Source organism: Populus alba, chromosome 8 (assembly GCF_005239225.2).
Source record: "Populus alba chromosome 8, ASM523922v2, whole genome shotgun sequence".
Classification (NCBI taxonomy): Eukaryota; Viridiplantae; Streptophyta; class Magnoliopsida; order Malpighiales; family Salicaceae; genus Populus; species Populus alba.
The window spans coordinates 2,571,008-2,597,950 of NC_133291.1; the positions used below are offsets into that span (position 1 = coordinate 2,571,008).

General features: G+C 36.1%; 5 protein-coding genes and 1 pseudogene across 6 annotated transcripts; 3 read left to right on the forward strand and 3 right to left on the reverse strand.

Moving 5' to 3' along the window:
• Positions 1–7,684: 7,684 nt before the first annotated feature.
• LOC118052417 (uncharacterized) lies at positions 7,685–10,885 on the reverse strand (annotated as a pseudogene).
• Positions 10,886–11,021: 136 nt separating this feature from the next.
• Positions 11,022–16,370, reverse strand: LOC118052416 (protein GET4). Its single transcript, XM_035063394.2, has 12 exons — positions 16,220–16,370; positions 15,839–15,918; positions 15,525–15,603; positions 14,736–14,817; positions 14,061–14,211; positions 13,308–13,398; positions 12,852–12,935; positions 12,437–12,483; positions 12,137–12,265; positions 11,784–11,868; positions 11,610–11,690; positions 11,022–11,244 (listed from the first exon to the last, which is right to left on the reverse strand). Exons 1-12 carry the CDS (start codon positions 16,265–16,267, stop codon positions 11,233–11,235), a joined length of 969 nt encoding a protein of 322 aa, XP_034919285.1. The 5' UTR covers positions 16,268–16,370; the 3' UTR covers positions 11,022–11,232.
• An 81-nt stretch (positions 16,371–16,451) lies between these two features.
• LOC118052418 (uncharacterized) lies at positions 16,452–17,802 on the forward strand. Its single transcript, XM_035063395.2, has 2 exons — positions 16,452–16,761; positions 17,428–17,802. Exons 1-2 carry the CDS (start codon positions 16,543–16,545, stop codon positions 17,539–17,541), a joined length of 333 nt encoding a protein of 110 aa, XP_034919286.1. The 5' UTR covers positions 16,452–16,542; the 3' UTR covers positions 17,542–17,802.
• Positions 17,803–18,772: 970 nt separating this feature from the next.
• On the forward strand, positions 18,773–19,660 carry LOC118052419 (salt stress-induced hydrophobic peptide ESI3). 2 transcript variants are annotated; one of them, XM_035063396.2, is made up of 3 exons: positions 18,773–18,961; positions 19,071–19,229; positions 19,350–19,660. In XM_035063396.2, the coding sequence occupies exons 2-3, from the start codon at positions 19,149–19,151 to the stop codon at positions 19,431–19,433; spliced, it is 165 nt and encodes a 54-aa protein (XP_034919287.1). In that variant the 5' UTR covers positions 18,773–18,961; positions 19,071–19,148; the 3' UTR covers positions 19,434–19,660. The 2 variants fall into 2 exon arrangements, with proteins under 2 accessions (XP_034919287.1, XP_034919288.1); XM_035063397.2 differs by lacking the exon at positions 18,773–18,961 and having other exon boundaries at positions 18,978–19,229.
• Positions 19,661–21,366: 1,706 nt separating this feature from the next.
• On the forward strand, positions 21,367–23,374 carry LOC118052415 (small ribosomal subunit protein uS12). Its single transcript, XM_035063392.2, has 4 exons — positions 21,367–21,527; positions 22,235–22,390; positions 22,503–22,629; positions 22,963–23,374. The coding sequence occupies exons 1-4, from the start codon at positions 21,523–21,525 to the stop codon at positions 23,101–23,103; spliced, it is 429 nt and encodes a 142-aa protein (XP_034919283.1). The 5' UTR covers positions 21,367–21,522; the 3' UTR covers positions 23,104–23,374.
• Positions 23,375–23,819: 445 nt separating this feature from the next.
• LOC118052397 (uncharacterized) lies at positions 23,820–26,882 on the reverse strand. The gene is made up of 7 exons (XM_035063364.2): positions 26,654–26,882; positions 26,366–26,554; positions 25,972–26,235; positions 25,564–25,598; positions 25,212–25,365; positions 24,510–25,133; positions 23,820–24,361 (listed from the first exon to the last, which is right to left on the reverse strand). The coding sequence occupies exons 1-6, from the start codon at positions 26,880–26,882 to the stop codon at positions 24,922–24,924; spliced, it is 1,083 nt and encodes a 360-aa protein (XP_034919255.1). The 3' UTR covers positions 23,820–24,361; positions 24,510–24,921.
• Between the last annotated feature and the right edge of the window lie 61 nt (positions 26,883–26,943).

The window sequence follows — 26,943 nt, forward strand, 5'->3', positions numbered from 1 at the left end:
CAAGAGGAAGGAATATATATAGAGAAAAATGGCATTTATTTTAACGGTGTCGTGTCAAGCTTATGTAATTAAATCCATACATGACGTCACTCACAGTTTGAAATCACTTCGTTAATGGTAGCGGCTTTTCTTTTTTGCCTTTCTTATTTTTAATTGTCAATTTTTTTCCATCACTGTGTATTTGTTGACTTGTTTAAACTCCAATTCCACACCGTGGATTTGTCTCATTCATTGGAAATAAACAATTATTAATTGGGTGGGAGACAACAGCAGGCCTGTATTAGAAACTGTAACGAAATGGGACGTGGCAGACATCAGAAATGTAACATGTCATTTGTTTTTGTTACAGCAAGAGAAGAACAGAGTCAAGAGTTAAGCGTGTGACCTGTTTGGTCCTGTAAGAACGTGGGCTAAAATTAAGAGGGAGGTAGGCTATTTCAAGCACTCCACCTGGCAAGAATATTATGGCTGTAGCATTTAAAAGAATCTTACCATTCCCATTTCATGCAATAGAAACTTAAAGTAATTCTATGAAAGAGGCCATGCGATTATATATGATGAGACTCCAAATCAAAATATTATACGAAAAAACAACAATATTTGGATTATTTTTTTGTTTTGATGTGTTAATATAAAAAATATAAAATTATCTAAATAAATATTATTTTAATATATTTTTAAATAAACAATATTTTAAAAATTAGTATCTTTCACGCTACAGAATAAAATTCTAGTCTTTGCAATGGACCGAGCACTTGGCTGTATAGGAGACTGAAAAACGTTGGATATGGAATTGGTTGGGTAACATGTCGTTTGTAGGAAGCCAATTTATACAAGGCAAGAGAAAGAGTCGTACATTTACAGTACTGACAAATTCCGAAAATCTCCTTTTACCGGAGGCTAAGGACTATCAAATTTCTGTTAGAACACAAAATTTTGTTTTCAAGGAAACAAACAAAGTAGTTAAGCCTAACGTTGATTTCTATTTTCAGGTAATTAATTATTTTTATCAATATTACATTTTCTACGGAGGTACTGATTATAATATTGAATTGTTATCGGTTGTTTTTGTCAATTTGAAAAATAATAAAAAGGATACTTGTATTTTTCCAAGTCTACACGCAATAGGAGAAATGTTCAAATTTTAATTTCGAATACTATAATAGTGGTTATTTTTAAATTTTTTTTTACTAAAAAACATATCAAAATAATATATATATATATATATATTTAAAAATATTTTTGATATTAACATATAAAAAGATATAAAAATAGTAAAAAAATTAAAATTTTTTTAAAACACAAAAGTAAACAGTGTATTTAAGTTATACATAGCATGTTACGTTGAAAAGGGTATTCAACATAAATCTATACAATTTTGGGCTCTTTGAGGTATATAGCATGTTACGTTTTTCCTTCTTCCTTCTTAAGGGGACCTGTAGATGACATCAGAGAGCAAGAAGAAAAAAAGAAAATCCACTAGGAATTCATTAGAAATGTGGGGGCACAGAGTTAGTTTTATGAGACCAAAAGGTCCACTAAAACACGATCACGTCGGAAACTAATTGATTAGGATAGTACGAACGAGAAGACTACCTCGATCTCTCCGTAGATTATTTTTTTCACCAAGAGAGAGAGAGAGAGAGAGAGAAGGAATGTGTTTTTTATGATATGCTGTGCGTTCTTTACAAATATTTCAATTACTCAAAATGAATGTTCAACAACAAGCATCTCTCTAGAGCTCTCTTAACCTATCCGTACGCATTGGATCTTTGGATTCTGGTCAATCAATATAAAACTGTGTTTAATATTATATTTATGTTTTTTATAACCACCTGATCAGAGTTCGATTCCCAGCTACCACCCTGTTCATTTCCAAACCCAAATTGTTCTTATTTAAAAGGGTCCATGGGTAACTATAAAGGATGATGCTCTCTCTCTCTCTCTCTCTCTCTCTACATTGCAAAAAAGAAAAAAGATACTAAAATCTTCCTGTTCTTACAGTATTACTCGATTCAGGATGCAGATTGCTATGCTTTGAAAATATATTTTTTGAGACAGATTTGAAGCATCAATAACTTCACACCCAACCTTCACCACACTGAACTTGATTGAATTCTTTCGACCCAGTGTAGGTTGGTAACTTTCCATCATTGCTAAATCGTTCAAACCAGAGTAGTTATCGGTCGTTAATTACTAACTCCATACCAGTACGAGTCCTGTCATAATAATTGGTTTCAAGACTCCTGCAAGCATTAGTCTTACAATTTAGTTATAATTCCAGGAATAAAATAACTACCTTCGGTTATGTTTCCATAAATATCACTTTCATACCTTTGTTCCAATGATCAGAACCACACAGTTGCCCAATTTCCTAAATTTATTGTAATGATTTTGCTACCGGATTGGTAAATTAAAAAACATATAGTTAGGTTAGGCGATCCCCTTGGTACCAACTTGTCGAATCACTTACCAAGAGACCTTGTTATAGAATCTCGAAGTTGATGAAATAACAGTGTTTTTGGCCTCCCTCCACTTGTCTAAATAATGTATGTATAATCCACATCGAATCACCTACCAACCTTGTTATAGCATCCCAAAGCTGATGAAATAACAGTATTCTTGGTCTCCCTCCACTTTTCTATAAGGTCAATACAGCATAAATGATCACGTGTAAGGAGATGTATTCTCATAAAGGCACCAGCATACGGTTGGTTTTCTTGAATACAGCTATACATGCACCTAGATCTTTCTGAGCTGTATTTCCATGCCCGAGCCTAACATATTTGGATAATGTCTCTTGATATATTAAAAAAAAAATTATTTTTTTATTTTTTTAGCGTTTCAAGGAAAGATACATATTTTTAATGGTATGCTATGAACTCGATAAATTGTCAAATTTAATCGTGACTGGATTTGGTTAATGCCGAAACCAAAATTAATAAAAGAACAACATCCTTAGCTAAGAAAATAAATTTAGAATCTATATTTTAATATAAAGAAGCTCATGCACTATTGTTTTATTGACCGAGAATTGAGGATGGTTTTTTAACATGTGCCTTGTGATATTTGGCCTCCTATGCTGCTAATTTTCTTTTATCCACGTTGCTGTTTATGGCAAAACCCTTTTTTCAGGGTAAGTGCCTAACATGCCAGAGCGACAGAAGATCTCCGCGAAACTTCAAAGGGAATGCCACCTGGCTGATCTGGCCATCCAAATTAATTCATCGGAGCCGACTTCTTACCGAGGAATTATGATTTTTTTTTTTATTGATGTTGATTGCTGTGACGCAACCGTGTCAGCAGCATATTTTATGCGAACTTATCACCACTTTTACACTAGACTGCATGGAGTGGCGATGAATTGATAACGACCTAAGATTTTAAGAGAGTACAGAGGATGGAGCCCCGAGCTCCTATGGTCCATGGTGGGTCACTAGTTCGGTGAAGAACCGATGGCTCGTGGGGGGCGCAGAGAAAATGGGAGAGAAATGAGGATCCTTATCATCTTCATTTTGTTATAAAAAGTCCCCGAGAATGTGACCTTTTAAGAGAGACTTTTGTTTTCCGATTGTATTATTTCTACACCCTAATGCCATTCTTTCTTCGAGTTAGAAATCCTTGGGTCTTTAATATAGTTTGTAGTGGGAAGTAGTTGGATATTGATTTCAATGTGCTGCCTTTGTTAGGTTAATTTCTCCTCCAAGTCTTTTAGTAATTGATATTTTAATCTAGCTAGACTAATTATAGAAAAGACACGCACACACACAAAAAAGAAAAGAAAAGAAAAGAAAAGAAAAGAAAAGAAGATGTTAAGTGTGGTGATTAATTATATTCAAGTGTTAAAATTAATAGATATTTGTGATTATTATATATTCTCTTGTTTTATATATGATGGAGTGTTTCTTGGATTAGTTTTCATGTTTTGAAATCCCATGTAATTAACCAAACAAAACTCTAAATGCTGAGATTAATTCTATCTAGCAGCTGGCACAATTGTCACCAGACCAGAAGAACTGTAAAGCACTAATTTAGTCCACTCTCCGAGTTTTCCTAGTTCGAAAAAGATACCATTTGAATAATAGCTTCACGGAGCCACGCTTGAAGTTCTTCAGTAGATGGATTTCTCTTGTCATGTTCGAGACAGACAGAGAGTCTTTTGCGTGTGGACCAAAACAAACTTTAAAGAAATCGAATTATTACCCTCCAATTTAATAGAAAGATGAACAAAGTGAGATCGGTCTTAAACTAATTCATTATTAACCATGATTGACACGAGTCATAATCATGTGACAAGTGGCAACATTTCTTAATTTTCCAATTAATTTTGCGTGACCTAACACCCTTGTCAATTTTTCCTGAAGTCAACAGAAGTACATGGTAAATTCACTCCCAAAATCATGCTACCATTATTTGACCCCCGCTACAATTGAAGGTTCGTAAGCAGATCGGTCGAGCATGCATGGATCATAGAATGAGCCTCCGGATCTGCTTAGCAGCCAGGGTTTGAATTATGTGAATCCATGTGAGCCCCATCTATAAGCTTTTGTCAAAGGAAAAGAAAAAAGAAAATAAAAACAGAATTTCGGACACAATTAGTCTAGATTAGGCCGAGGAGCTATGATTTCTTTAGAGAAGAACAAAAGAAGTTCGGTACTCCGCATGTTACAAATACGAAGACACGAGACGGAGCACATTAGACTATATTGTGTGATAATAATGTAATAAATTGAGAATAACATTTAAAACGGATTAAGAAAGGAGGCTTAGAATTCACAGTACATGTATAGAAAAGTCTTGGTAGTCTTCTGACGCCTCTACAACGCTGTCTGGATTCTTCTACCGGTCGCTTAATTAGGAAAGTTCTAATGCGATCTTACCAATAAAAAACAATCTTAATGCTTTTCCAAATCATATCTTTTTTTTTCTTTCTTTCAAGCTTTAATCTAAGAGAAGGTTGAGAAGATTAAAATACTTTCTAGTGAGGTTTAAATCAAATATTATGCTAACCAACATGCAATGCTGACATATATAATAACTAATAATGCTTATAAAACTCAATGGATGGAAGGTTTATTCTCTGAATTGTATTGTGTTTTCATCCGGGTTTAAGTATATTTTAAAAATATATTTTTCTTGAAAAAATATTAAATTTATTTTTAATACTTTCCAAGGATTTTGATGTTATAATATAAAAAAGATTAAATAAAAATATTTTAATACATTTTCAAAAAATAATATTTTTTAAAATCACCATGCACCGCAATACAAAATATGAACTTGGTATATGTTTAAGAATGTGATGATAGAGATTATTTTTTAAAGTGTTTTTTGTTTGTAAATGCATTAAAACCATATATTTTTTTTTAAATTTGACATTAAATGATAAAAAAACACCATTTTTTTTAGTTTAAAACCAAAAAAATCATTTTTTTTTTATAGAAAAACGTAGGATCGCAATGAAAAACGTTCCCTTACAGTTTGTACATAAACTAACGGCTAATAATGGTGACATATAAGACCAGCACACCTTAATAATGGGGAAAAAACAAAGAGGGAGAAGTAAATCTCCATAATTAGATATCGTCCGGTCCTTCTCCAGCAGACGGCTAATCTCAGATCCATAAACTGTAGATGCATCTCAACATCATGCTTGCCAATGAATGGATGATGACTTGACATGAAATTTTAAGCAGATAACCAAAGATTCCATTCTTCTCATAACTAATCACTTCAGTGCAGCTCACGAGTATGAGGAATTAGATCTCGAGCAAGATCTACAGATTGGGTTGCACTAGCTAGCTACGTGGCCAATTCTATACGAACAATGTGCAGACACTTTGGTTGAAAAGAAGGGTTTTACAAGTCTTTTATTGCAAACTGGTTTCCATTTCTATTTTTTTAACCCAACAGATGTTGGTTCACGCGTAATTGCATAGGTGGGCTAGATTTTGTAATGGCTTCTTGTGACACGGTTTCTTCCTTTATTTCCCTTTTCTTGTTCTGTTTCAGATGACCTTTTCGAAAAAAGAGAGGTAAATGTTAGGGCACATCACTCTGAGAAATCAAATCTGACTCCCGGGTTAGGGTTTTGTTTACTTGTTCAAGAGTTAGCCAAGAGCTTCAATCAGTCGGTCGATTCGGATAATGAGTGTTTTCTAATTAATGAACTGTCAGGGAGCAGTGAACCAAACCACACGTAGATTCTTGGCTCAGTGTAAAATGGATCAAGGCGAGGAGAAAAAAGAGAGAGAATGGATTGTAAAATAGTCTTTAATTTGGAAAGAAAATTCATAAGAAATGAAACTAGCAATACCAAACTATTTTAGAAAAGGTCAACAAATGTGTCCTGCGAATTGGATTTCAGTGAGAGTTTTCTGGTAATTATATTCTAGAAACTGATCAATGAGTCATACAATGATGAAGGAAAAAGAAAACAAGTGGCTAATAAAATTTTCCATTTGTTTGGCGAAGAAAAAACTCGGTCTCGCCATGTTGACACAGCCTTGATCACACCACGGTTTCTTCACAAGACAAATTCCTACTTCAAGTATTTCTTAACAAGCAGTGCTGGTAAATCGTTGTTAATTTGTAGGTCTTCGCTAGAACATGTGTAAGCCGATTCATGAAACATGTCAATCACGGTAAGGTTGGAAGCCACTTCTCCTAACCCAACTCACAAGGGTCAAGCCCCAACTTGCAAGAATGTTTCACCCTTTCTGAATCCATGACCTGAAGTGGTTTCATACCGGAGGTTTGCGGGTTCTATGGGCTTGTAGTTAAACAGGACTGGTACAAAAATGATACAACCATATTGCCTGAATCCTCCTGATGAAAATGTTATGCAATTGCCACCTTAAGATTTAAACGTTCCTTGCAAATCTCAGACATGGGTCAATCTAGTTGACTATGAAACATGGAGATCCACATTAACTGCTAATTAAACAGGAAATCAATGCAATCACAAAGCACCAACTTGTTGCAGCTAAAAAGTAGTAAATCCTCCAAAAGGGATACGGAGAGGAAAGGGAGCGCACATCGGAGACTTCAGATATGCACCTAAAAAAGTATATTATCTTTTTAGAGAAGAGAGTTGTTGAGGTAACTTTATAGCTAGTAAGCAGAAAGGCGGGCGTCCTTAATCTTTTGAAAGGTCTAGATGTGCTTCATTCTGGTTGACCATGGACAACTGACGGGATTGAGATACAAGGTATGAAACCCTTCTTCAGGGACAAAAGCTAGCGATTCTTTTTAAAGTAGCTGCTCTGTTTGTCAACAAATAGTAGCGTGCTCGTAAGACCTCACATTTTCTATAGTGATCAAAAGGGAGGAGCAAGAGAGCAAACCATGTTTACACAGAGCAAAATCTATCAGCCATCCGCAATGCCGCTCCTGTGAACTTCACACAAATAGGATTACAGGAAAACAACAATAAAAATGGAAAAAACAATAATTATGGATATAAAGTCTGCCATTTAATGGGCGAGAAAGAGGAAAAATTGGAAATATGTTTAAAGAACTCCAATGAGCAGCTGTTAGTACTAAACAATGGGCTATCAAGGAAAAAACAATGGGTTGTCCGTCTTTCATCTTTTATTTCTTCTACTAAACAGGGAAATCTGAAGTTCACATCCTAGCAACCATGGAAAGGAAATTCAAATTCAAAATGTATAGCATAGGAATCTAAGAAAAACTTCAGGACTTTACTTTCATCCACAAACTATAGCTATTCTTCAGTTCTAACTGTCATGTAATCAAGAGCATGCTTTTACCGCAAAGGCTTCCAATTGAAGCACATAAATTCTTACATCAAATGTAAGACGCTATCAAACCATAAGAAAATACGATCCACAACAATCCCAGCAATAGGAAGGTGAGGTTTTATTGCAATGTTTCATGCAGTAATTGTACCTAGGGGAACACAACTGCTCGTCATTATCCTATTGCAAAATGCACACCAAAAAAATTTAAATTTTGATCCTCGCATATGTACATGGCTAACTAAATTGAAAATCAATACGTGAGTATACAAAAGAAAAGGAGTAATGACTAAAGAATTATCCGGTCTTTTGAGGAACAAAAGCTCACTGAAATTTGGTAGGATCACAACTCTTCTCTTTTGAGCTTGGTGTATGTTCCCCTTCTTTGGCTTTCAGAAGGCCGGCTCTAATCCTTCACACTATTTCTTAACCAAAACATTAGACCCTTCTCGTTGCCAGACTTGATCCATCATGGAATTGTTTTCTTAAAATAAACAAACTTGATCCAAAAAAATCCCGGTGGATTGACAAGCCTTCTCCAAACCAACACTTTCCAGAACATAATTCCGAGATGAATCTGTGCCAAACATGATGACGAGCCTTCTCAAAATCAAACTTTCCATAAGAACCTCACTAATATGTCACTTCAGTCACGCTTTTGGTATACCTTTTACCCTCCTAAAAAGCCCATCCATCAGAATAATGCAAGTAGATTTAGGTACAGCAATGTCCTTTTGAGCCGATTCATGGAAACATTTTGTTGCATCCTTGTATCTCCCTTGAGAACAAAGCTCATTAATCTTGTTTGAATAAGCAATTTGGATGAGATTCGTGAGGAACATTACTGTCCTCACATCCCACCTCTTTGATTCTAAAAACTGATCATCCGATTTTCCTTTCTCCAGTATTTTTTATATGAACTCCTCTGCGTCCTCAGTCCTTCCAGCATCAGTAAGCCCACCGAGAATAGCAGCATTATATGTATAACAATCAGGTTCTAGTTTCTTTTCGTCCACTTCTGCAAGAAGATCAGATGCTTCCTCAAATCTCTTCTCTTTGCAAAGGGCTGAAATTATCGTGTTGTATGAAATGGCATTACCCTTTGAAATCCATGTGTTGAAGAGCTTAAGAGGTTTTCCAAGCATACCTTCTCTGCAAAGCCCACGAAAAGAACATTACAAGGAAATGCATTTGGCTTAAACCTTATTCTCGACCATTTTGTTGTGGAACTGAAATGCTTTCTCAACTTGAACTTCCCGGCAATGTCCATGAATAATCATGCTGTATGTAATTTCACCAGGGACCAAATCACTCTCCAGAAGTTCATTCAGTTTGTCTCTTGCTTGATTAGTTTTTCCCATTTGGCATAAGCCTGCAATAATAGAGTTATAGGTGATAACACTTGGAGCTATCTCTTTCTCCTTCATCTCATCCCAAAGCTTCAAAGCTTTACCTGCCTTCTCATTTTTGAAACATCCCATGATCAAAGTGTCTTAACTACCCTCATCCACAAAACATTTCGTCCCCATTTCCTCCATTAATCTGAATGCCCACTTACAATGCATTACAATGCCCACTTATCAAAGCATTGCAAGTAACAGTATTATATAAACACCTCAACGCTTCAAAACACCCATTAATCAATTTAAACCCCTCCTCACTACTCCCATGTTGAAAACACCCATTAATCAAAGCATTACATATTACCACATCAGGCAACAGCTTCAGTTTTTCCATCTCTTCATTCAACCTCAACGCCTCATCAATCCTACCCTGTTTACAAAACCCACTAATCATCACATTACACGTCCAAACGTCTGGCATCACATTATTCCGCAACATTAATTACATAACCTTTCCCGACTCCTCTAACCACCCTAACCTACAATACCCTACAATCAATTTATTATATGTAGTCCCATTATTTTTCATATCCAACAACAAATTCATATCCTCATTTAATCTCCCTTTCTTACAGAAACCATCTAAGATAGTAATACAAGTAACAATATCCAGCGAGCATAAAAATCCTCCATTTTACCTAAAACCCTTATTGCTTCACCATGCTTGTTCCCCATGCAAGACCCATAAATCAACATATTAAGTCTTCGTATTAATCTTAACACTAATCTTAATTAAATCAGTAAAACCAGCTGTAGGCTCAATCTTGTGAAGGGTGTCTCACTAAAGCATTTAATAAAGTATTGCAAGTTAACAAGTTAGGCTGCATACCCGATCTCCTCATTCTGTTAAAAATTTGCGGGGCCTACCGCACGCGACATATGCTCCAATGGAAGTATCTAGAAGACGTTTTGGAATGCTAAAATAGGTGATGGGGTGATTGAGTTTTTGGGGGGGTGGAGGAGTAGGCGATGAAGGGAGTTGGATTTTTCGGCGGAGATGAAGAGTAAAGGAGGGGTTTGGCGGTAATGAAATGGCAGCGCCGGAGAAGGGAAGGGAGAAGAGAGAGCCAAGGGATTGGTGAGTGGTGGGTAATTGAAGGAGGGAGGTATTTGAATAACTGAAGAAGAGTGTCAGAGTTTTGAATTAGGGTTTATGAATTAAACAGAGAGATTAAGAGGTTAGGGTCTGTGGAGAGGTGGGGAGTGTAGGGGTTTAGGGTTTCAAGCGTGAGGTTTTCTGAAGTTAGGACTTTTGTTAGGGTTTCTAATAGGTCATGTTGTGTTTGTGGTTTAGGGTTTTGGGGATTTTGTGATTGTGTCTCCATTGTTGAGAATTTTCGAGCTTTGATTAGATTTTTTTAGGACTTTCGCATTAAGGGTTTAGAGGCCAGGCTGAAGAAGCCGGTAGTGGCAGAGAACGGGAGAGGGAAACCGGAAAAGGGCTGGAAAGGTTCAAACGACGTCGCGTTTGGATTTCGTTCGACAAAATGACGTCGTTTCAGCCGCAGGGACTAAACTCTTTGTAATTGCTGACGAGCCAGGTGGAGTCGGGTCAGAATCCTGTCCCGCTCACCTCCAAACTAGATTGGGCCGGGGGTGTAGGAATTCATCTCCTCTATGAGCCAGCCACTTTCAATATCCCCTGTAAAAATTCCATTTTCTAGTCACCAAGCAAGGACATTCTGTCTTCTTTTACAAGAACATGCCCCTGCGTCAAAGTATTTGAAACTAAAGGTAGCACAATGGCCTACGTTTCAAGTACGACTTGCCTCGGTGGAGAGCTAAATTTTGCAAGTTTGCAGACTTGTTCTCACAGGCATGCCAATTGTCATACTTGGAGAAGTTAGCCAAAGAAGAATGAGAAAAGGGAAAATTTTATATGGGGACAAGTATAAAAGTTTTGGTCAATTACAGGAGATCTTCTACTGTTCGAAAACAAGGACTTTACAACTATTCAAATTATGCTTCTAACGCGTCAAACAGATGATCATTTCATCTAAGGAAACAGCAATGTCCTGTTGCTGGACCAGTTTAGTTGCCGATACATTGAATTTGTCTTCATGTTGTGATCAGCCCATCATCTGCAAAAATTGATGTTACAAGAATTCCGCCAGTGAGAAGTACTATAATTTCCACTTGCAAAAGAAAAGGAAAAGAATAATAATTTCCTCATAAATGTATCCTAACTCTATTTTGCATATTTCACATATAATGCAGTAAATAATAAATCATCAGTAACATAGTTATTTTAACGAAACGGTAGAAAAACTGCACTTCTTGTCGTAGATGTCTAGCAAACGTTTCTCTGTCTGTCATCATATGTAATTATATATTGCATTTGAAGAGATCGCATTATCGTTCAGAACATCAAAGTCCTAATTGATAGGATTAAGCCTATGTAACCTGTGTTGTCGAATGGTAGGGTCATCGATGTTGAGAAATTTACCTGGAAAATATCTCCAAACATCCCTTGCAAGGGATTTCTACGTTGTACTCCATAGAACAACTCTGCAATTTCATCTAGTAGCTGAACCATAATCACGTTAGAATTCGTACATTCACCAAAGTTGATCACAAGCCACAGGTAAAAAAAATTCTAGTTAGCAGGAAAATTGCACACCTCGTTGAATGCAGGTTCTCTGTCTATACTTGACTTATAATTTGTTCTCAGCATGTTAAAAAGTGGTAAAGCATCTCTCTGCAACCTGTCAGGAAAAAAATGCACAGAATCATTTATCATCAAGCAGATATGCCAAATACTTTCCAGGAAATAACCACAAAAGAAGCTCATGATTAAAATTGAGTGGCTAATTCCACTTAAGGATGAATTACAACAAATATCCGACACTTTGCGAATCAAATTAATTTCAGTATCATATAAAGATGTCTCAAAAGTAATTAAAGATTCTTTTAGTCAATTTGGACATTGAACTCTAAAGTCTATTCCCACCATGGAAGAAAAATGCAACTTACGTTGGCAGAAGATAATTGATGAATTGGATCAAATCTGATTGGGGAAGGTCATGCTCCTTGTACTGTGCATGTTTCTTTAGCTCGTCCATCAGAAAATTAGCATCTCTGAGATTACCCATTGATAAATACCTACCAGAGGAAGAGAATTACCTGATAAGTTGGAACTTCACATGACTACCATTACATAATGGGGAAAGGATCAGGAACTGCAGCGGTTATTATTAACATGTTCCATGATTTTGGCATTAATAACAGAAAACCACAGGCAATTTTTTTTTTTAATGTTTTAGAAGTGCTTACATTAAAATTGCTCGTGCAATAGCCAAATCTTCTTCACCGGGATAACACTGCAAGGTGGGAAATCCATCAAATACAAAGAAAAAGTTAAACCTGCCCTTATAACAAATGAAATATTGCATCAAATTACTGGATAATGGATATGGTGTTTCTGGGTCTGTTCAGCATAAGATTACAGCAATCATGACTTCTAGATAATAATTGTTAAATAAATGATTATAGTTTATCAGACTAGAATCTTGACACAAATGATTTGGAGATACTTTATTAATCTTAGCTATCAAATACGACCAATAGTCAGCAGCTAAAAACACTTCATAAACATATTTTATAAATATACAAGATAACAATTGATGGAACAGTATAGATACAGTCAATTTGAATAATATTTATCTATATAGAATCATTTAAGACTAACCTTGCCCATAAAATTTACTATAGTAGATGCAAACTTCTTTGGGTTGTTGCCTCTAACAAAATGATATGATACTCTAGTCATGTCCTGTACAAAAGCAGCACATATCATTGATCACTCCACATAGAAATGATTTAAAAGTTAAAACCATGCATAATATGGATCTCTATTTTCCATATCATCCCTTACGCGGTACATTTTAGAGAACAAAATATCATAACTTTAAAAGCATAATGAAAATTTATCTGGAAAAAAGAAAGTCCAATGAATCTGTCAAAGCAGGTTAGAGCTGAAAACAGCCATCCAGAATCAAACGAAGGGAAATATGATACCATCCCTACAATGATTGTAACAACCTAAAAGAAACAACATCTTTTCTGAGTGAGTGAAAGGAAAATAATCCAACCAATAGCCAATTCACCAGCAATTATTTACAAACAAATTTGACCTCAGACATACCAGCTCAGGAGATTCAGAATAAACATATTCAGCTAGCATAAAATGTATTTCTGGAGATCCATTCCTATGAGCTCCAAACTCTGCAGACCACCTAAAAACAAAATAGCTCCGCATCAATGAGGCAGTTAATATCAGTGCCACAGGAAACAGTCAAAGTATGTGCTACATACACGTGTAGACACAAACATAAACACGCTGCATTTATTTGTTTCCTCTTACAAGCAGATACACATGGATACATCTTTTTTGTTTTTATCCATCACACCTTCCCAGACCAACCATCCTCACTGTCTCTGTCTTATACTCTTTTCACTCCCTCCATGTATTATTTGCCCCATGTCAAATCTTCCCATGTTTTCATCTCTGTATGATGAAAGTGAAACTCAAACACTCTAAAACACCCTCATAGATTCATATACTCCACATTAACAAAAAGCTTATCCAGCCCAATAAATAACAAGCTGGTTGGCCCACATTAGACAGGTTCTATATGTGAGCTCCAAGAAAAAAATCATAGGTTTTGGAAACAAGAAAACTGGAGAAATCAGATGGAGAGGACTGTTTACTCCATACACCTTTATACAACCAAAAAGGGGCTATTCAGTCCCAATCTAACAGCCACCAGAAGAGATAAAGGAGGGAAAAAAAGTCATCTTAAACTATTCCACAAAAGCACATGTATTGCAGTTATTATCGCAACAGCATATTATAATTTCCAAAAGAGTACAAAAAGAGAAAGACAGGATATCTCACTTGATAGCAGCTTTTAAGAATGACAAGCAGCACTCGACACGTGTTTTTGCAGCCCCAAGGGCTTCATTGAGTTGTTGCATATCATCATCTTCCCCCAAGTCTTGTGGCAAAGGTATCTGAGGAAATGTCTTATAGATTTTTCTGATGCGATCTAAGATGGATATTAACTCATAATTAATAGAGAAACATTGTCGAAAAATCAAAAAAGGCAGCAGCATTCAGCATGGCTATGCAAAAAAGTTGAAAATCAAAGAAAGAACTTTCTCTAAGTTAGTTTAATATTCATACAAGGCACTAAAATCTCAGTAACAAAACAGATGAAAGAAAGCACCCTCTTTCTTTACTCCTTTTGTTTTTGTGAAAATTGCAGCAAGGGAGAATTAGAAACATTAACCACTCCGAAACATCTAAAATTGACCAATGGAGGGTTGAAAATCAAAGAAAGAACTCTCTCTAAGTTAGTTTAATATTCATACAAGGCACTAAAATCTCAGTAACAAAACAGATGAAAGAAAGCACCCTCTTTCTTTCTTTCTTTCTTTCCTTTTTTTTTTCTTTTTTGAAAACTGCAGCAAGGGAGAATTAGAAAGCATTAAGAACCACATCATAACATCTAAAATTGATCAAGGGAGGGTTGAAAAGCATTACAAGCCATATCACTAAGTTTGAACTAACCAAGAACATCATCATCATAAGGAACTTTTGCTTTAACAAGCGTCTCCACAAAGATCACAGCAAGCTCCGACCCACAAGTAACCTGAGATTGGTTTGTTATGGAATAAATTGTAATTCTAGTACGAGAATAGTCTGGAAATCCAGCAATATATTCCATTATGCACACGTTATGTAAACGCTACTCAGACATCCAACTCAAGAAACAAAACAAAAAAAGTAAATCATCTAGCAAATGAAATGGAACAATGATAGCCTGACTTTCACATGTAGAAGATTGCTTTCGGGGGAAAGAAAATCCTAAGCTAACATCCCTAATCCCAATTCAGTTGGACAAGTTACATCTAAAATATGCAAAGTTGCATCCCAAATTAATGGAAGCCATGCATTTGTGTATCCATGTAGTTGCAGGCAAAAAACATAAGAAATTTTCAAATGGATTGACAGATAATGTATTTTCTAGCAGTCAACAGCTTTGATATGCTTCCTCCATTCTAATATGCTGACTACTCATCAACCTTTGACATCAATCAATTTTAATAGCAGGGACTTAACAAAGGTTCCTACCATATCGGAATTTTTCATTCATATTCTCATACTCATCGTGTAACCAGTCGGACACAACATAAACCAATTATCAGCTTATGAAGGCAGCTTGGATATCTCAGCATACAGCCTAATCTTTTTCTTTAACAGGACAAATTTCACATTCGCATTGGCTTCTATTTAATAATATTAGCATCCAAAAATCACCTGACATAATTAGTAACCATGGACTTGAAAGAGAATAACCTGGCTGTTTTTCAGCTGGAGGCACGCACCCGAGTGAAGAATGTCCAAAGCTTCAGAATGTCTTTGAGCAGATACATATCTGTAACAAATTAAGTTTCAATATCATACGGAAGAATCATCTCAGAAGAAAACAAATGGGAACGGGTTTAAATATCAATTAACATGCATGTGCCCCAATTGTGTACCAAAACAAAATTACATTTATTTAATCTATTCACATCTATCTAGACTAGTAAAAACCAATGCAATCAGTTGCACAAACATCACTAAAACAAGATTCACCGGGGAAAAAAAATACACGGTAAAATGAATACCTTGCACTGATAGACTTGTACATCTGTTGAGCTCCATAGTAATTACCCTCATTTATCACATTCTCCAATTTCTCAATATTCTACAATTGACACCAAAAACATAATGCAAAGCCATTAGAAACAATCTTCCTTCTTCTTACACAAAAAGCAGACAAACCCCGCATCAACTGTAAGAAATCACAAGCTTTACATTTTTTTTTATCTCATTTGCATAGCTGATGTATGATTCGACAATTTCGTGCTAAAATTTTATGCTTCCCATTATCAACATCCACTTTCAACAAAATATATCAATACAGCCCATCAAAACAACAATATTACGAATCCAATTTTCTCTGCATCCAAACATGAGTTAAAAGGGTGGTTTCGTAATTCAATTACCACTTCAGCTGGAGGCAGAGGAGCCTTCCCTGGTCTTTGTCGCGACATGTCTCCCTCCTCTTCTTCACAGACTCAGAGATCAGATTCAGCTTACGTTGTTGTAGAATTAGTAGGAAGAAACAAAAGGGACCCCTGTTTTTTTTTTTTTTGTTCTGTTGGGCTTACATTGGGCCCATAAATGGGCTATAATCTTTGAGCCCTACGACCCAACAAGAAAACCCCTTGAGATAAAAATCCTCCCTTCTCGCATCTCGCTTCTGGTCAATTCCAACACTTTCTCAGTAACCAAACAAAGGTACAAAATTTGATTTCTTTTTGCGGAGATGAGTTCCAAGACATTACAAGCTTCAAAGATATATAGGGATCTTCTCAAATCTGTCAACAAACACATAGGCAAAGAAGGGTATAAGAATCATTTTGGAAACTATATAACGCAAGAGTTTAGAAAGAACTGCAATGTTTTAGACCAATCTTCTGTTCAGCAAAAGCTTAAGCTTGCTCGTGATTACACTTTCTTACTTAACAGCGTGCAGCATCACAAGGTAATTAAAATGTTAATTGGTATCTAAAATGGTATTAAGATTGATGGTAATTTATTTTAGTTTTCCATTTTTCTTGATGTCTTTGATAGAGGGGCATAACCCAATTGTTAATTTTTGCTAATATTGTACTTCTAGTCAGTGCTGGCTTAGCCTTTTTAATTTTGAGTGAAGTCACTTGGTATGAGATATCAAAGTCCAAGTTAGGACCAGGTTTAAGTTATAATTTCTCCGTCCTTGGGGCTAGAGGAATTCAGGAAGGAGAAGGGGTTCCCTTGTAGTGTACTTGTGGGTTGTTTGAAATCAATTCTTAGTGTTTCATTTGAATTTAATTAATAAATAAATCGAATTCATATATTTGTAAAATTCTATTCATTTTATTTTTTATATTATCCTTATCACCACTTTAGCTTTATTTTTCTATCAATTTTAGAGATTAAATTTCATTTGGAATTCGGTTGCACTCAAGATGATTTCAAATATGAAATTTTATTAAAACCTCTGAATTGAATATAATTTAATACTTGATAGTTGTTCCAATGAACTGGCAAGAATGGTGTTCTTGTAGGAATGTTCTTTCTTTGTTTTGTATGTGGGTCGTATTTTAGCAGAAAGCATTTTATGGTGTTGCTTAAATACAATGCTGGTGCTGGCTATTGTTTTTTGCAGGAGTTGCTGTTCTCGTACAACATTGCTGTGGATAGATCGGATGAAATGAAAAAAACACTACGAAAATCAGCTGGAAGTGTAGGTCTTCAGCTTCCGGAGGTTTATCAGTCTTGATGGTCGGTTGGTTTTGAATAAATTCTTGTTTCAGAAAGAAAATTAGTTCAAAAAACTTTGATTGAGCCAGCGTTCGACTTGTTTCCTTGTTTGTTTGGAAAATTCCATGTTTGATGCTTGCAAAATACCAATGGCCACGTCTCCTTTTTTTGAATACCTTTATATTTGAGCTAATTACTTGTCCGTCTTAATGAATTGTCAACAAAATCATTAAGGTTCACTTTCAATAAGAGATTCATCTTGGAGTTATGAATTTGTTTACTTCTCTTCTTTAGTAGGCAGTGTAATTTCGAGCATCGTTTAGTTCCAATTGCAGCTATTTTCTATTTGAAATGATTTGCAATATGAAACTTCCCCTCTTTGCCTCTCTTCGCTGTTGTGTCCATCTCCTTTTCGGACATTGAGATTTTGTTTTTATCAAGCTTGTCACTGGATACTTAATTTGTGACGTAGTAGTATAATATGGATGTGCAATATCTTATTCCCTTATGTTCCATCTCCAATTGGTCAAACATGTTGTCAGATTTTACAAAACAGCAGTTATGGGCGTGCAGTAACTTATTCCTTGGACGAAGACCACCTCTAGCTGGTGTGATAAGAGCAGGATGACATTGGCAAGTCGCAATGGATATTGCTTGATTCTGCATTTGTCTGAATTAAGATTTGCTAAGCTAAATGCTCGATAATCAAACACGTCATCTGAATCACTTGCATGAAAATAAATGGCTAGCTAGAAACATTAATAATGTGAATTAGCGAAGCCATTTAGCTGATTTTTTGAGACGATATTTCATGTTCGCACAGTAAAGAAAGCCTGCTTTTCAAAAGATTACGACCATGATAGGTTGCAAATCCTGTCTGTTACATAAAGGGCAGTGCCCCCTAAGCGTTTCTTCTGTTTCCTTGAAAGTATTTGGTGGCAGGCACGGGTTTAAGATACAGAGAATAATGAAATGTATGCCCTCTCTCAGACTTGACAGTGTTCTCTGGCTCTAGACAAAAAACCTGATCGCCTTTAAGTGTGGCAACACAAGCGGACCGTAACGTAAAATTGATTTACGCGACTTTATTCTTGGTCCCCTTCTTGAATATTTTGCCAGAATGATAGTAATTATCGTCTTGATGTTCGACTTGAAACTAAACAACAAGCTTTGAAATTCTTAGGGACGAAGTGCGTGCAGTTAATTGAGTTATAACGTAGAAATTTCATACTACTCAGACCTGGATATGCTATCTTGGTAATGTAACTCGAACCCGTGACCAAACAACTGGAGCAGCCACCAGATTGGGCACATTTTTAGTGAAGTATCCTGATCTTTTCACATGTGTCGGCAGCATCAATGACTGAATTCAGATCTTTTGTTGATCAGATCCAAACCCAGTGTCTTCGTACAAATCAAAAGGAAACACTACAAGATCGGTAAGACTACACACCTGTCCAAACTTTCACACACGTGGCACCCTATATCTCTACATCTGTGACACCATTTTTCTTGTTTTGTCTTCTAACCCCTGCTTCTTCGTGATAGCTAAAGTTATCGGTAGCTAAGCTTAGCTGCGATTTAGGATATTAAAACACCACAACCACCATCACCAACGATAGCAACATGGGTTCAGAGACCTTCCTAGAAGTGATATTGGCGATTATCCTTCCACCCGTCGGGGTCTTCCTGCGTTATGGCTGTGGAGTAATAATTCTTCACATTGAACAACACCCTTTTTATGCAATCATCATTTCATGTTTATGTTTACTTTTGCTTTGGAAAAAGGGCTGATTGGTTTCGGTTTTTTGGTTATTGTATATGCAGGTGGAGTTTTGGATATGTTTGCTGTTGACCATACTGGGATATATTCCAGGGATTATATATGCCCTTTATGTCTTAGTTGGATAGTGTAAAAATCTCTCTTGGTGAGGTTTGCTGTTTTTACGTTTCAAGGACAATCCTGTTTGCTCCTCTTGTTTTATTGCCTTGTTTTTATTGAGATCAGCTGTTTTCACTTCTTGTCAGATAATCACTGTTTGTTTCAGTATGGTTTAGATCATGGTAGACCTCTTTGTTCTTAAGTTCTTGACAGTTTGAACATTAATAAATGTCGTGTCAGCTTTCTTGATCTTGTATGATCAGATCATGGTGGACTTCTTTGTTCTTAATTTTTGACAGTTTGAACATTAACACACTTCAGTCAGCTTTCTTGATCTCATATGGGGTAGCATATTCAGTTTCTTTTTTATGATTTCGATCGGTTAGAAAATGGCAATTACCCCTGGCTACTTCTCTCGCGAGAGTAAGATCACATCCACATTCCTGTGAAGGAAGCCGCCCTCCTCGCCAACCTTTCCACAAAGATTTCCAGTAAGTGACCACAATTACTTGTAATCCAGGATCAGCAGATTCACGAAAAACAAAGATTATGGTTTTATTCTACTCTTGACTTACCTTAGTGTTACCCAGACGAACCCATTACTTTTCTCGAGCCTCACTTGACTCCTAGCTATGATTCTTTGATTTTTATTAAAAGGAAGTAATTAAATCGATTTTTTAAAAACAAAAACAAAAAAATAAATTAAATTTGGTTTAAACTGATTAGTTTTGGTTTGGTTTGGGTTTTTAGAATAAAATCAGTTTAAATTGGTTTGACTCGGTTTTTTTCCGGTTTGACTTGATTTTTTCAGTTTGACTCGGTTTTAGCTTGGTTAGTGTTTTTTTTTTAAAAAAAAAATTAATTAATTTTTTTTTTACATGGTTAGATTTTTTCAGTTATTTTTTTTTTTAGTTATTTCAATTTAATTAATTTTCTGGTTTTTCCCCACCTCTGCTCCAATCCTTTGGGGGCTCAAGTAGTTCCCCTGCTAGTCTATCCTTACTAGGAAGGATCTGCTTGGAATTTCAAGTGCTGGTGTGCTTGTATTAATTTATGCAAATATTATAGCTGATAATATTATTTAATTAATGGATATTGTAAGAAATTAGTAAGGGAAACGGAATAAATTTTTTAATGTTACTTTTTATATAATATAAAGTATCAACTATATCTGCAAAATCACTTATAATCTTCCTCATTTTGCCAAAAGTGTTGCACGGCAGTCATTAATCATTGAATGTTGTTGCTATGGACACGCCAGATCAAATGGTCTCTGTAGTCTCGAAGTGTAGAATGAGATGAAAAAAATCAAGCAATCTCCTCGTTAGCATTTCAATAATACTGGAATAATATAACCACGTGGTAATTGGATGCGGATTTAATTTCGGAAAAGATAAAAAAGGCTAGCCTAATTTATTAGAGTAAAAGTAATATTTGAAAAATAAATCCAAGTGTACTATTCAAAATTGATTTAATTTGAGAGTATTTTTCCTTTTTCTTTTACTTTAGATCAATAAAATAATTATGAATAGAATAATAACATGACAATTAAAATGCTTAAAATAGTATTTTAAAATATAAATATTATTTTAAAATAGATATGGATGTTGATATGAAGGTGATTTTTAAAATTTATTTTTAATTAAAAATACATGAAAATAATAATTTTATATTTTATATTATCATGTTAAAACTGTAAATAAAATATAAAAAAATATTAATTTAAACAAGTACAAAAAAGCAATTTAAAAATCCTCCTTAGTGTGTAAAATCTGTAGAGAGCCCAAGAAGGGTTGCAGGCTCTATTGGGCTTATGAGCCCAAACGGATTTCTGGGTCAGTGTGATCTGTAATGGGCTCTTATAATCAATTATCCTTCAAAGCCCCGAAAGAGAAAGAGAAACCGAAAGCTCACCAGGACACATCCGTAATAATATTCAAAACAAAAGACTATTTTCGTCGATTCATGAAAATAGCAAGCAACCAAACAGACCCTAATATACACCTCCCAATCACCGGATTGGTGTTCCTCTTTTTTTTTCACTAGGCGTATACGCTGTCCTTGCATTAAACAACTAATCCCCGTCTCTTCAACCTAGCAACACTTTTCTCAGCCAAAATGGGGTCAGTCTCTCTCTTAATGCGCACCTTTTGTTCTGTTTTGCTAAGTCATTTATGGCTCTGTTTCTGTTATGCTTGCTTTCTAGTTTACAGTTATCAAGTGGTTACGCGTCTCCGTTTGTTTTGATAAAATTGAGATCTTTTTTATGTTTCCAAACTGAGTTTTTCTTAATCTCAAAAAGGGTCGCTGAGAAAAATGTGGAAAGTTCAATAAACTGTGAAAGTTAGAACCTTTTATGGTTTATGTTGCAAAAAAAAAAAAACATTTTCAAACTGTGATCTATTTGTGCTTTTTGGTTAAACTCTTGCTTTGTGAATTAACGGGGTTGTTGTTAGCATGTGTGTTTTTCTTTTTAAGCTACAACTCTATATAATTTCTTGTGTTCTTATGTCTGACCCTTGATTTGTGTTGATTTGAATTGATTGGATCGTTGGCAATTGTTTTAAGTTTTTTCCTTGATTGCGATTCAGTAAGTGAAGATTGCGGCTAAAAATGCTTAAATGAACGCTTAATTTATTATTCACGCTGCAATCTGTAGATGTATTTACTGGTTGTGCACTGATAAGTCATTTTCAATTGTTTTGGTAAGAGGAATTTGAGCAGTGCTGCACCTTTTTCCTGTGTTGGAACTAGAATAGGATTTAATGACAGTGGCATGGTACTATAGAAAATGCTTGGGTTTGTAACTTGGGCAATGTGTGTAATACAGTAAGACTCGTGGAATGGGAGCTGGTCGCAAGCTGAAGTCCCACCGTAGAAGACAAAGGTGGGCTGACAAGTCATACAAGAAATCTAACCTTGGAAATGAGTGGAAGAAACCATTTGCTGGGTCTTCCCATGCTAAGGGAATTGTTCTTGAAAAGATGTAAGGTCTGTTTCCCATTATTTCATGCTAAGGGAATTGTTCTTGAAGATTTGCTACCATATTCATAGTGCTAACAACTGGGGCTTGGATGTTTATTAATTGGTTTATGCAGTGGCATTGAGGCTAAGCAGCCAAACTCTGCTATCCGAAAATGTGCACGTGTTCAGCTGATCAAGAATGGGAAGAAAATTGCTGCCTTTGTACCCAATGATGGTTGCTTAAACTACATCGAGGAAAATGTAAGTTATTTGCATGGTTTTAAAGTGTTAAAAGTTTACAAGCCTAATACCATAAACTTTTATTAGCCCACCAATATTGCACGATGATATTTAGTTTCAAAGGAGATAACAGTTGGAGCATAATTTACTGATCATTATTATCTTTTGCTCTTCTAGTATTTCCTGACACTTAGGTCAATTATTCATGGTACACTGTTGCTCCTGAAATTGCTTAGCAGAAATTTGTTGTCAGAAGTCATCTTTTCTTAGAAAGCTTGAAATGGAAAAGTCTTCTATGTTATGGTCATTGCCTTGTATATGCTAGATCTAATTTTTAGTTCGTTTGGTGCTTAGGATGAGGTTTTGATTGCTGGATTTGGACGAAAGGGACATGCTGTGGGAGATATTCCTGGAGTCAGGTTCAAGGTGGTGAAGGTGTCAGGTGTATCCCTTCTTGCACTGTTTAAAGAGAAGAAGGAAAAGCCAAGGTCTTAGATTTGCTGGGAGAGCTTTTCCTTGATTCATCCGCCTTCCTATTTTACCCTTTTATCTATGGCAGGCTCTAAAATGTACTGCAGAATTTTGCAAATGACTTCTCCGTAAATTAGAAAATGAATCTGTTCGACTTGAGATAACAAAATTTTGGAGTAGAATGGTGATGTTTGATGACATTTTTCTGCATTGTGGTGCCCTTATTTTGCTGTATTTTGTTCTACTGAATTGTTAACTGAGCCTGGGATGGCCAAACAGATCCTTATATTTCTTAGGTAGGAGATTTACCTTCAAGCTCTTTATCTTTTTAGCAAGTCATTTGTGATCGATCCATTTTAACAGAAAAAAAGCTAGTTTGATTGTTGTGAAAATTAGTCAAAGCCACAACTGGTATTGGCCTTCTACAGGGAGAAGGTGAAAAAATAAGGCAAGCCATTTATTTCAAGTCTCTTCGCTTGTAAGCAACTGTTGTGTCCTAACCTGGATCCATTTCCCATCTCCATCTAGTCCTGCTATGGATAAGATAGTTGCTTGATCACAAGTGTTCGGACAAGAAGTGATATCTGACGCTCAGCTCGTCAATATAGCATATCCAATTCTCAATGTTGCACTAACTAGATCATGCAACAGCAGTTTACCCTGAAATAAGAGATATGAAGAGAGAACAGCTATGCATTGAGTTTCTTAGATTTATCTGTTCACTAAGAAAAGTACCCAGATTTGTTGATTCGTCGATATGCTTTATGACCGCATCAATATAGAGGGAGAAGACGCTTACAAAGTCATAATTCAGCCATCACTATGGAATTCTTTGGTTGAACAATTAAGGAAAATCCAACATCCTTGTAAATAATCTAGATAGCACTGTAAAAGACATTGATTTACTTCAGACTACGTAACCAAGTCCCTCCTAAAAAGCAATGCCTTCCATACGTCTACTCAGGTCATCAACCTGATTTTCAAAACTACCTATATTCTCTTTGTTATCTTCATTAAATCTATGCACTTTATTTTCAGGACCATGTGCCTTAACAACTTCAAGCTCCTTCAAAGGTTGCTTCTTCTCCTGTGAGCAGACCGGCTCCTTTGCGCCTGCTCTATTTACAGATATCGGTGTGGTTCCCACAAATTGATGCATTCTATTTCTTGTTCTATCTGCAGCTCCATTTGCATTACTAATACCACTTCTGTTTTTGGAAGAAGTGGATTGTACACCAGAAAACTTCAGGCCTCCATTTGGTGTTATATCCACGGAATTTCCCTGGTAGAAGAAGAATTATTAATGCATTTAAAGCATTTACTGGACAATGCATGCATCTCTACCTAGATGTGAAATTAACTGTTTCAAATCTACTCATAGCAAAATGGAAAGCATTCAAATAAAAAAGGTGAACGGAAAAAAAACCAACCGCATCAAAATATCCTATCTTTGGCGATGGCATTCGGAGACTTGAAGATTGTAAACCTTTTGAAACAATGGATGCGATAAGACTGGTTCGCTCTGGGATTTTATTGAGTTGTGCGTTCATGAACTTTGTTTCATGATTTTCATGTATCAAATAAGATTCATTGCACTGACGTCTCTTAGAATCTGATATTTGAAAGGCATCCTTGCTGAAAGAAATCCCTCTGCATGCTGTAGTTGCATGAATGGCAGCAGATCTTGTGTTGAGAATTGTGGAAGATGATTCTGAGGAGCATCCATCTGTGGAACTAGCAGGCGATGTACAGGATGACGACTTGGGTGTGGATAACAAACAAGTAGAGTTGCTAGAATTCACCAGCTCTTTTATGTTTCCAGCCGAATGTTGTCGGGGAGTTCTAAGAGATTGAAGCAGAGACCTGGGAATTAATTGTTCTCCTCAGAGAATCTGGAGAAGATTTAACAGTGAAATTTGGAGCACAGCCAGATCCTCCAAACTCTTTCCCAAAGGGTGCAGCTGAAGAAGATGATTTCACTGGTGGTGTTGAACTACGGACAATACTGCATGAATCCCAGATACAAGTTTTCTTTGACACAATCTTGGTTCTCACTATAAGAATAAACATACAGGTCATTACCAACAACAGTATCTTTCTTATGAAGATGAATCAATTTTTGAAATTCTTACCAGAAGCAGCTTGTGCACCTTTGTCTTCCAATTTAACATGGTTTGCACCCGAAGAGGCCCTTTTGTTGGGAGCTGCGGATAGATTGCGTTTTTGGCAGAATATATTTGGTGACTTGATAAACGATTTGGATTCTTTATTAGGTCCCTGCTTTGGCTGGTAATAATGCAGTTGATGTTACTTAATCACATTCAAAAGTTCAGTTCCTATTTACAGTAGAACACCTCTTTAATGGCTACTTAAGCTAAACCATGAAATTAAAGCGAACTGGTGACCATTTCAGATGATGCATAGGTGAGGCCTTGGTACAGTACCAATAAAATGATGTAGTGAATATCAATCAACACTACTTACTCTTAATCGAGAGGAAGCATCCGATGTTTTTGAAGCTGAAGAAACGACAAAAGCAGCATGAGTATCGAATCGAACAGGTGATTACTGAGGGTGAATACAGGAGAACAAGATACATATAACAAGGAAATGCACACAGCATAAAGCTAAAAAAGTTTAAAAGACAGTTGAGCAGTTACAATGACACAAATCTACAGGGAATAAAATGATGAATTTTTTTTTTTTTGCTTGGTTAGCCTAACATGGCTAAGATGGACAGCAATCATATTCAGAAGGAATGAGACTCAATGATAGAATGAAATCGTTTCACAGCCAGACAAGGACCAATAGAATTCGTCCCAAAATTGAAGGAATAACTGCCTTCTTCACTCTCAATGCCTAGATATATATATAGAAACAGCAAATACTTACTTTTACCCCTTTGCATTTCATTTTCTCTTCTAACTTTTCTAGAAGAAGTTTCCTTAGCGGATGATGCATCGTTTGATTTCTGCATGGACACTCTCATATTGTCAAAAAGATCAATCTCAAGGCTTGCAAGGGAGTAAGCATCGGCATTTCTTGTTGAGTTTGATTCAGCAGACCTCCAGACTTCTTTAATCCCAGGACGTGTATGTCCTTGTGATAGTCGAAATCCTCCGTTAACAAAAGACAGCTCCTCAGCACTCAAAACTCCTGAGAGCAGTACACTTTCTATTACAGTTACCACAACGAAACATGAAATGCACACAACATTACAAGAAGAACAAGCATTGATTTACATATGGAGCTTTGACAGAGACTTCTAAACAATATACAACGTAACCTGAACTTGTAAGGAAGGCACTATCCCAAGTTAAACTTTTGCGCAAACTGCACTCATCAATTGCACTCTTCCCTTCTGGTCCTGCAGACCGAGAGGGTACAGACCTCAGATCCCCACCCCCAGCTGTGTCTACTCCGTTATCCACAACCCGAATACTAAGCGTCTCCAACTCTTCAGGGTCCAGAACTCCTATGGAAGCAGAGAACACATTCATATTTCCAACTTTCATCCGATCACAACAATTGGCAGCACTTGTTAAGTAGGTTTTTGTCAACCTAGGAAGCAAACCTGGACTGGTGAAGAAGGCACTGTCCCATGCCAAACTTTGGCGCAAGTTAAACTCGGATTCAGACTGTGAAGCATCCGTCTCTCTATGTCCAACTCTATCAGCATGATTCTGAAGATGCTGAGGATCCAGGCTCTGAACATCAACTTTCTTTCTACTCTCTGAAACTTCTGCAAAATCAAAGGGACCAAGGCAAAAGGTATAGAAGCAACAATTTCCTTTCCATCCCATTATTAAGACAATCTTTTCACATTTATTTAAAGAAAACCCTTAATTAATAAGGAACCGATAT

Bases quoted from the DNA above. Each gene is read 5' to 3' on its own strand.
- LOC118052416 (XM_035063394.2), bottom strand. From the start codon at position 16,267: ATGTCGCGACAAAGACCAGGGAAGGCTCCTCTGCCTCCAGCTGAAGTG. The intron at 15,604-15,838 runs GTATTCATTTTA...AATTTGTTACAG, and splicing joins TACAAGTCTATCAGTGCAAG to ATATGTATCTGCTCAAAGAC. The intron at 14,212-14,735 runs GTTAGTTCAAAC...TATCCATCTTAG, and splicing joins TTATGATGATGATGTTCTTG to ATCGCATCAGAAAAATCTAT.
- LOC118052415 (XM_035063392.2), top strand. The intron at 22,391-22,502 runs GTAAGGTCTGTT...TGGTTTATGCAG, and splicing joins GGAATTGTTCTTGAAAAGAT to TGGCATTGAGGCTAAGCAGC. The intron at 22,630-22,962 runs GTAAGTTATTTG...TTTGGTGCTTAG, and splicing joins TAAACTACATCGAGGAAAAT to GATGAGGTTTTGATTGCTGG.
- LOC118052418 (XM_035063395.2), top strand. From the start codon at position 16,543: ATGAGTTCCAAGACATTACAAGCTTCAAAGATATATAGGGATCTTCTC. The intron at 16,762-17,427 runs GTAATTAAAATG...TGTTTTTTGCAG, and splicing joins ACAGCGTGCAGCATCACAAG to GAGTTGCTGTTCTCGTACAA.
- LOC118052419 (XM_035063396.2), top strand. From the start codon at position 19,149: ATGGGTTCAGAGACCTTCCTAGAAGTGATATTGGCGATTATCCTTCCA. The intron at 19,230-19,349 runs GTAATAATTCTT...TTGTATATGCAG, and splicing joins TCCTGCGTTATGGCTGTGGA to GTGGAGTTTTGGATATGTTT.
- LOC118052397 (XM_035063364.2), bottom strand. From the start codon at position 26,882: ATGGGATGGAAAGGAAATTGTTGCTTCTATACCTTTTGCCTTGGTCCC. The intron at 25,366-25,563 runs GTAAGTAGTGTT...CATTATTACCAG, and splicing joins ATGCTTCCTCTCGATTAAGA to CCAAAGCAGGGACCTAATAA. The intron at 25,134-25,211 runs GTAAGAATTTCA...TTATTCTTATAG, and splicing joins AGGTGCACAAGCTGCTTCTG to TGAGAACCAAGATTGTGTCA.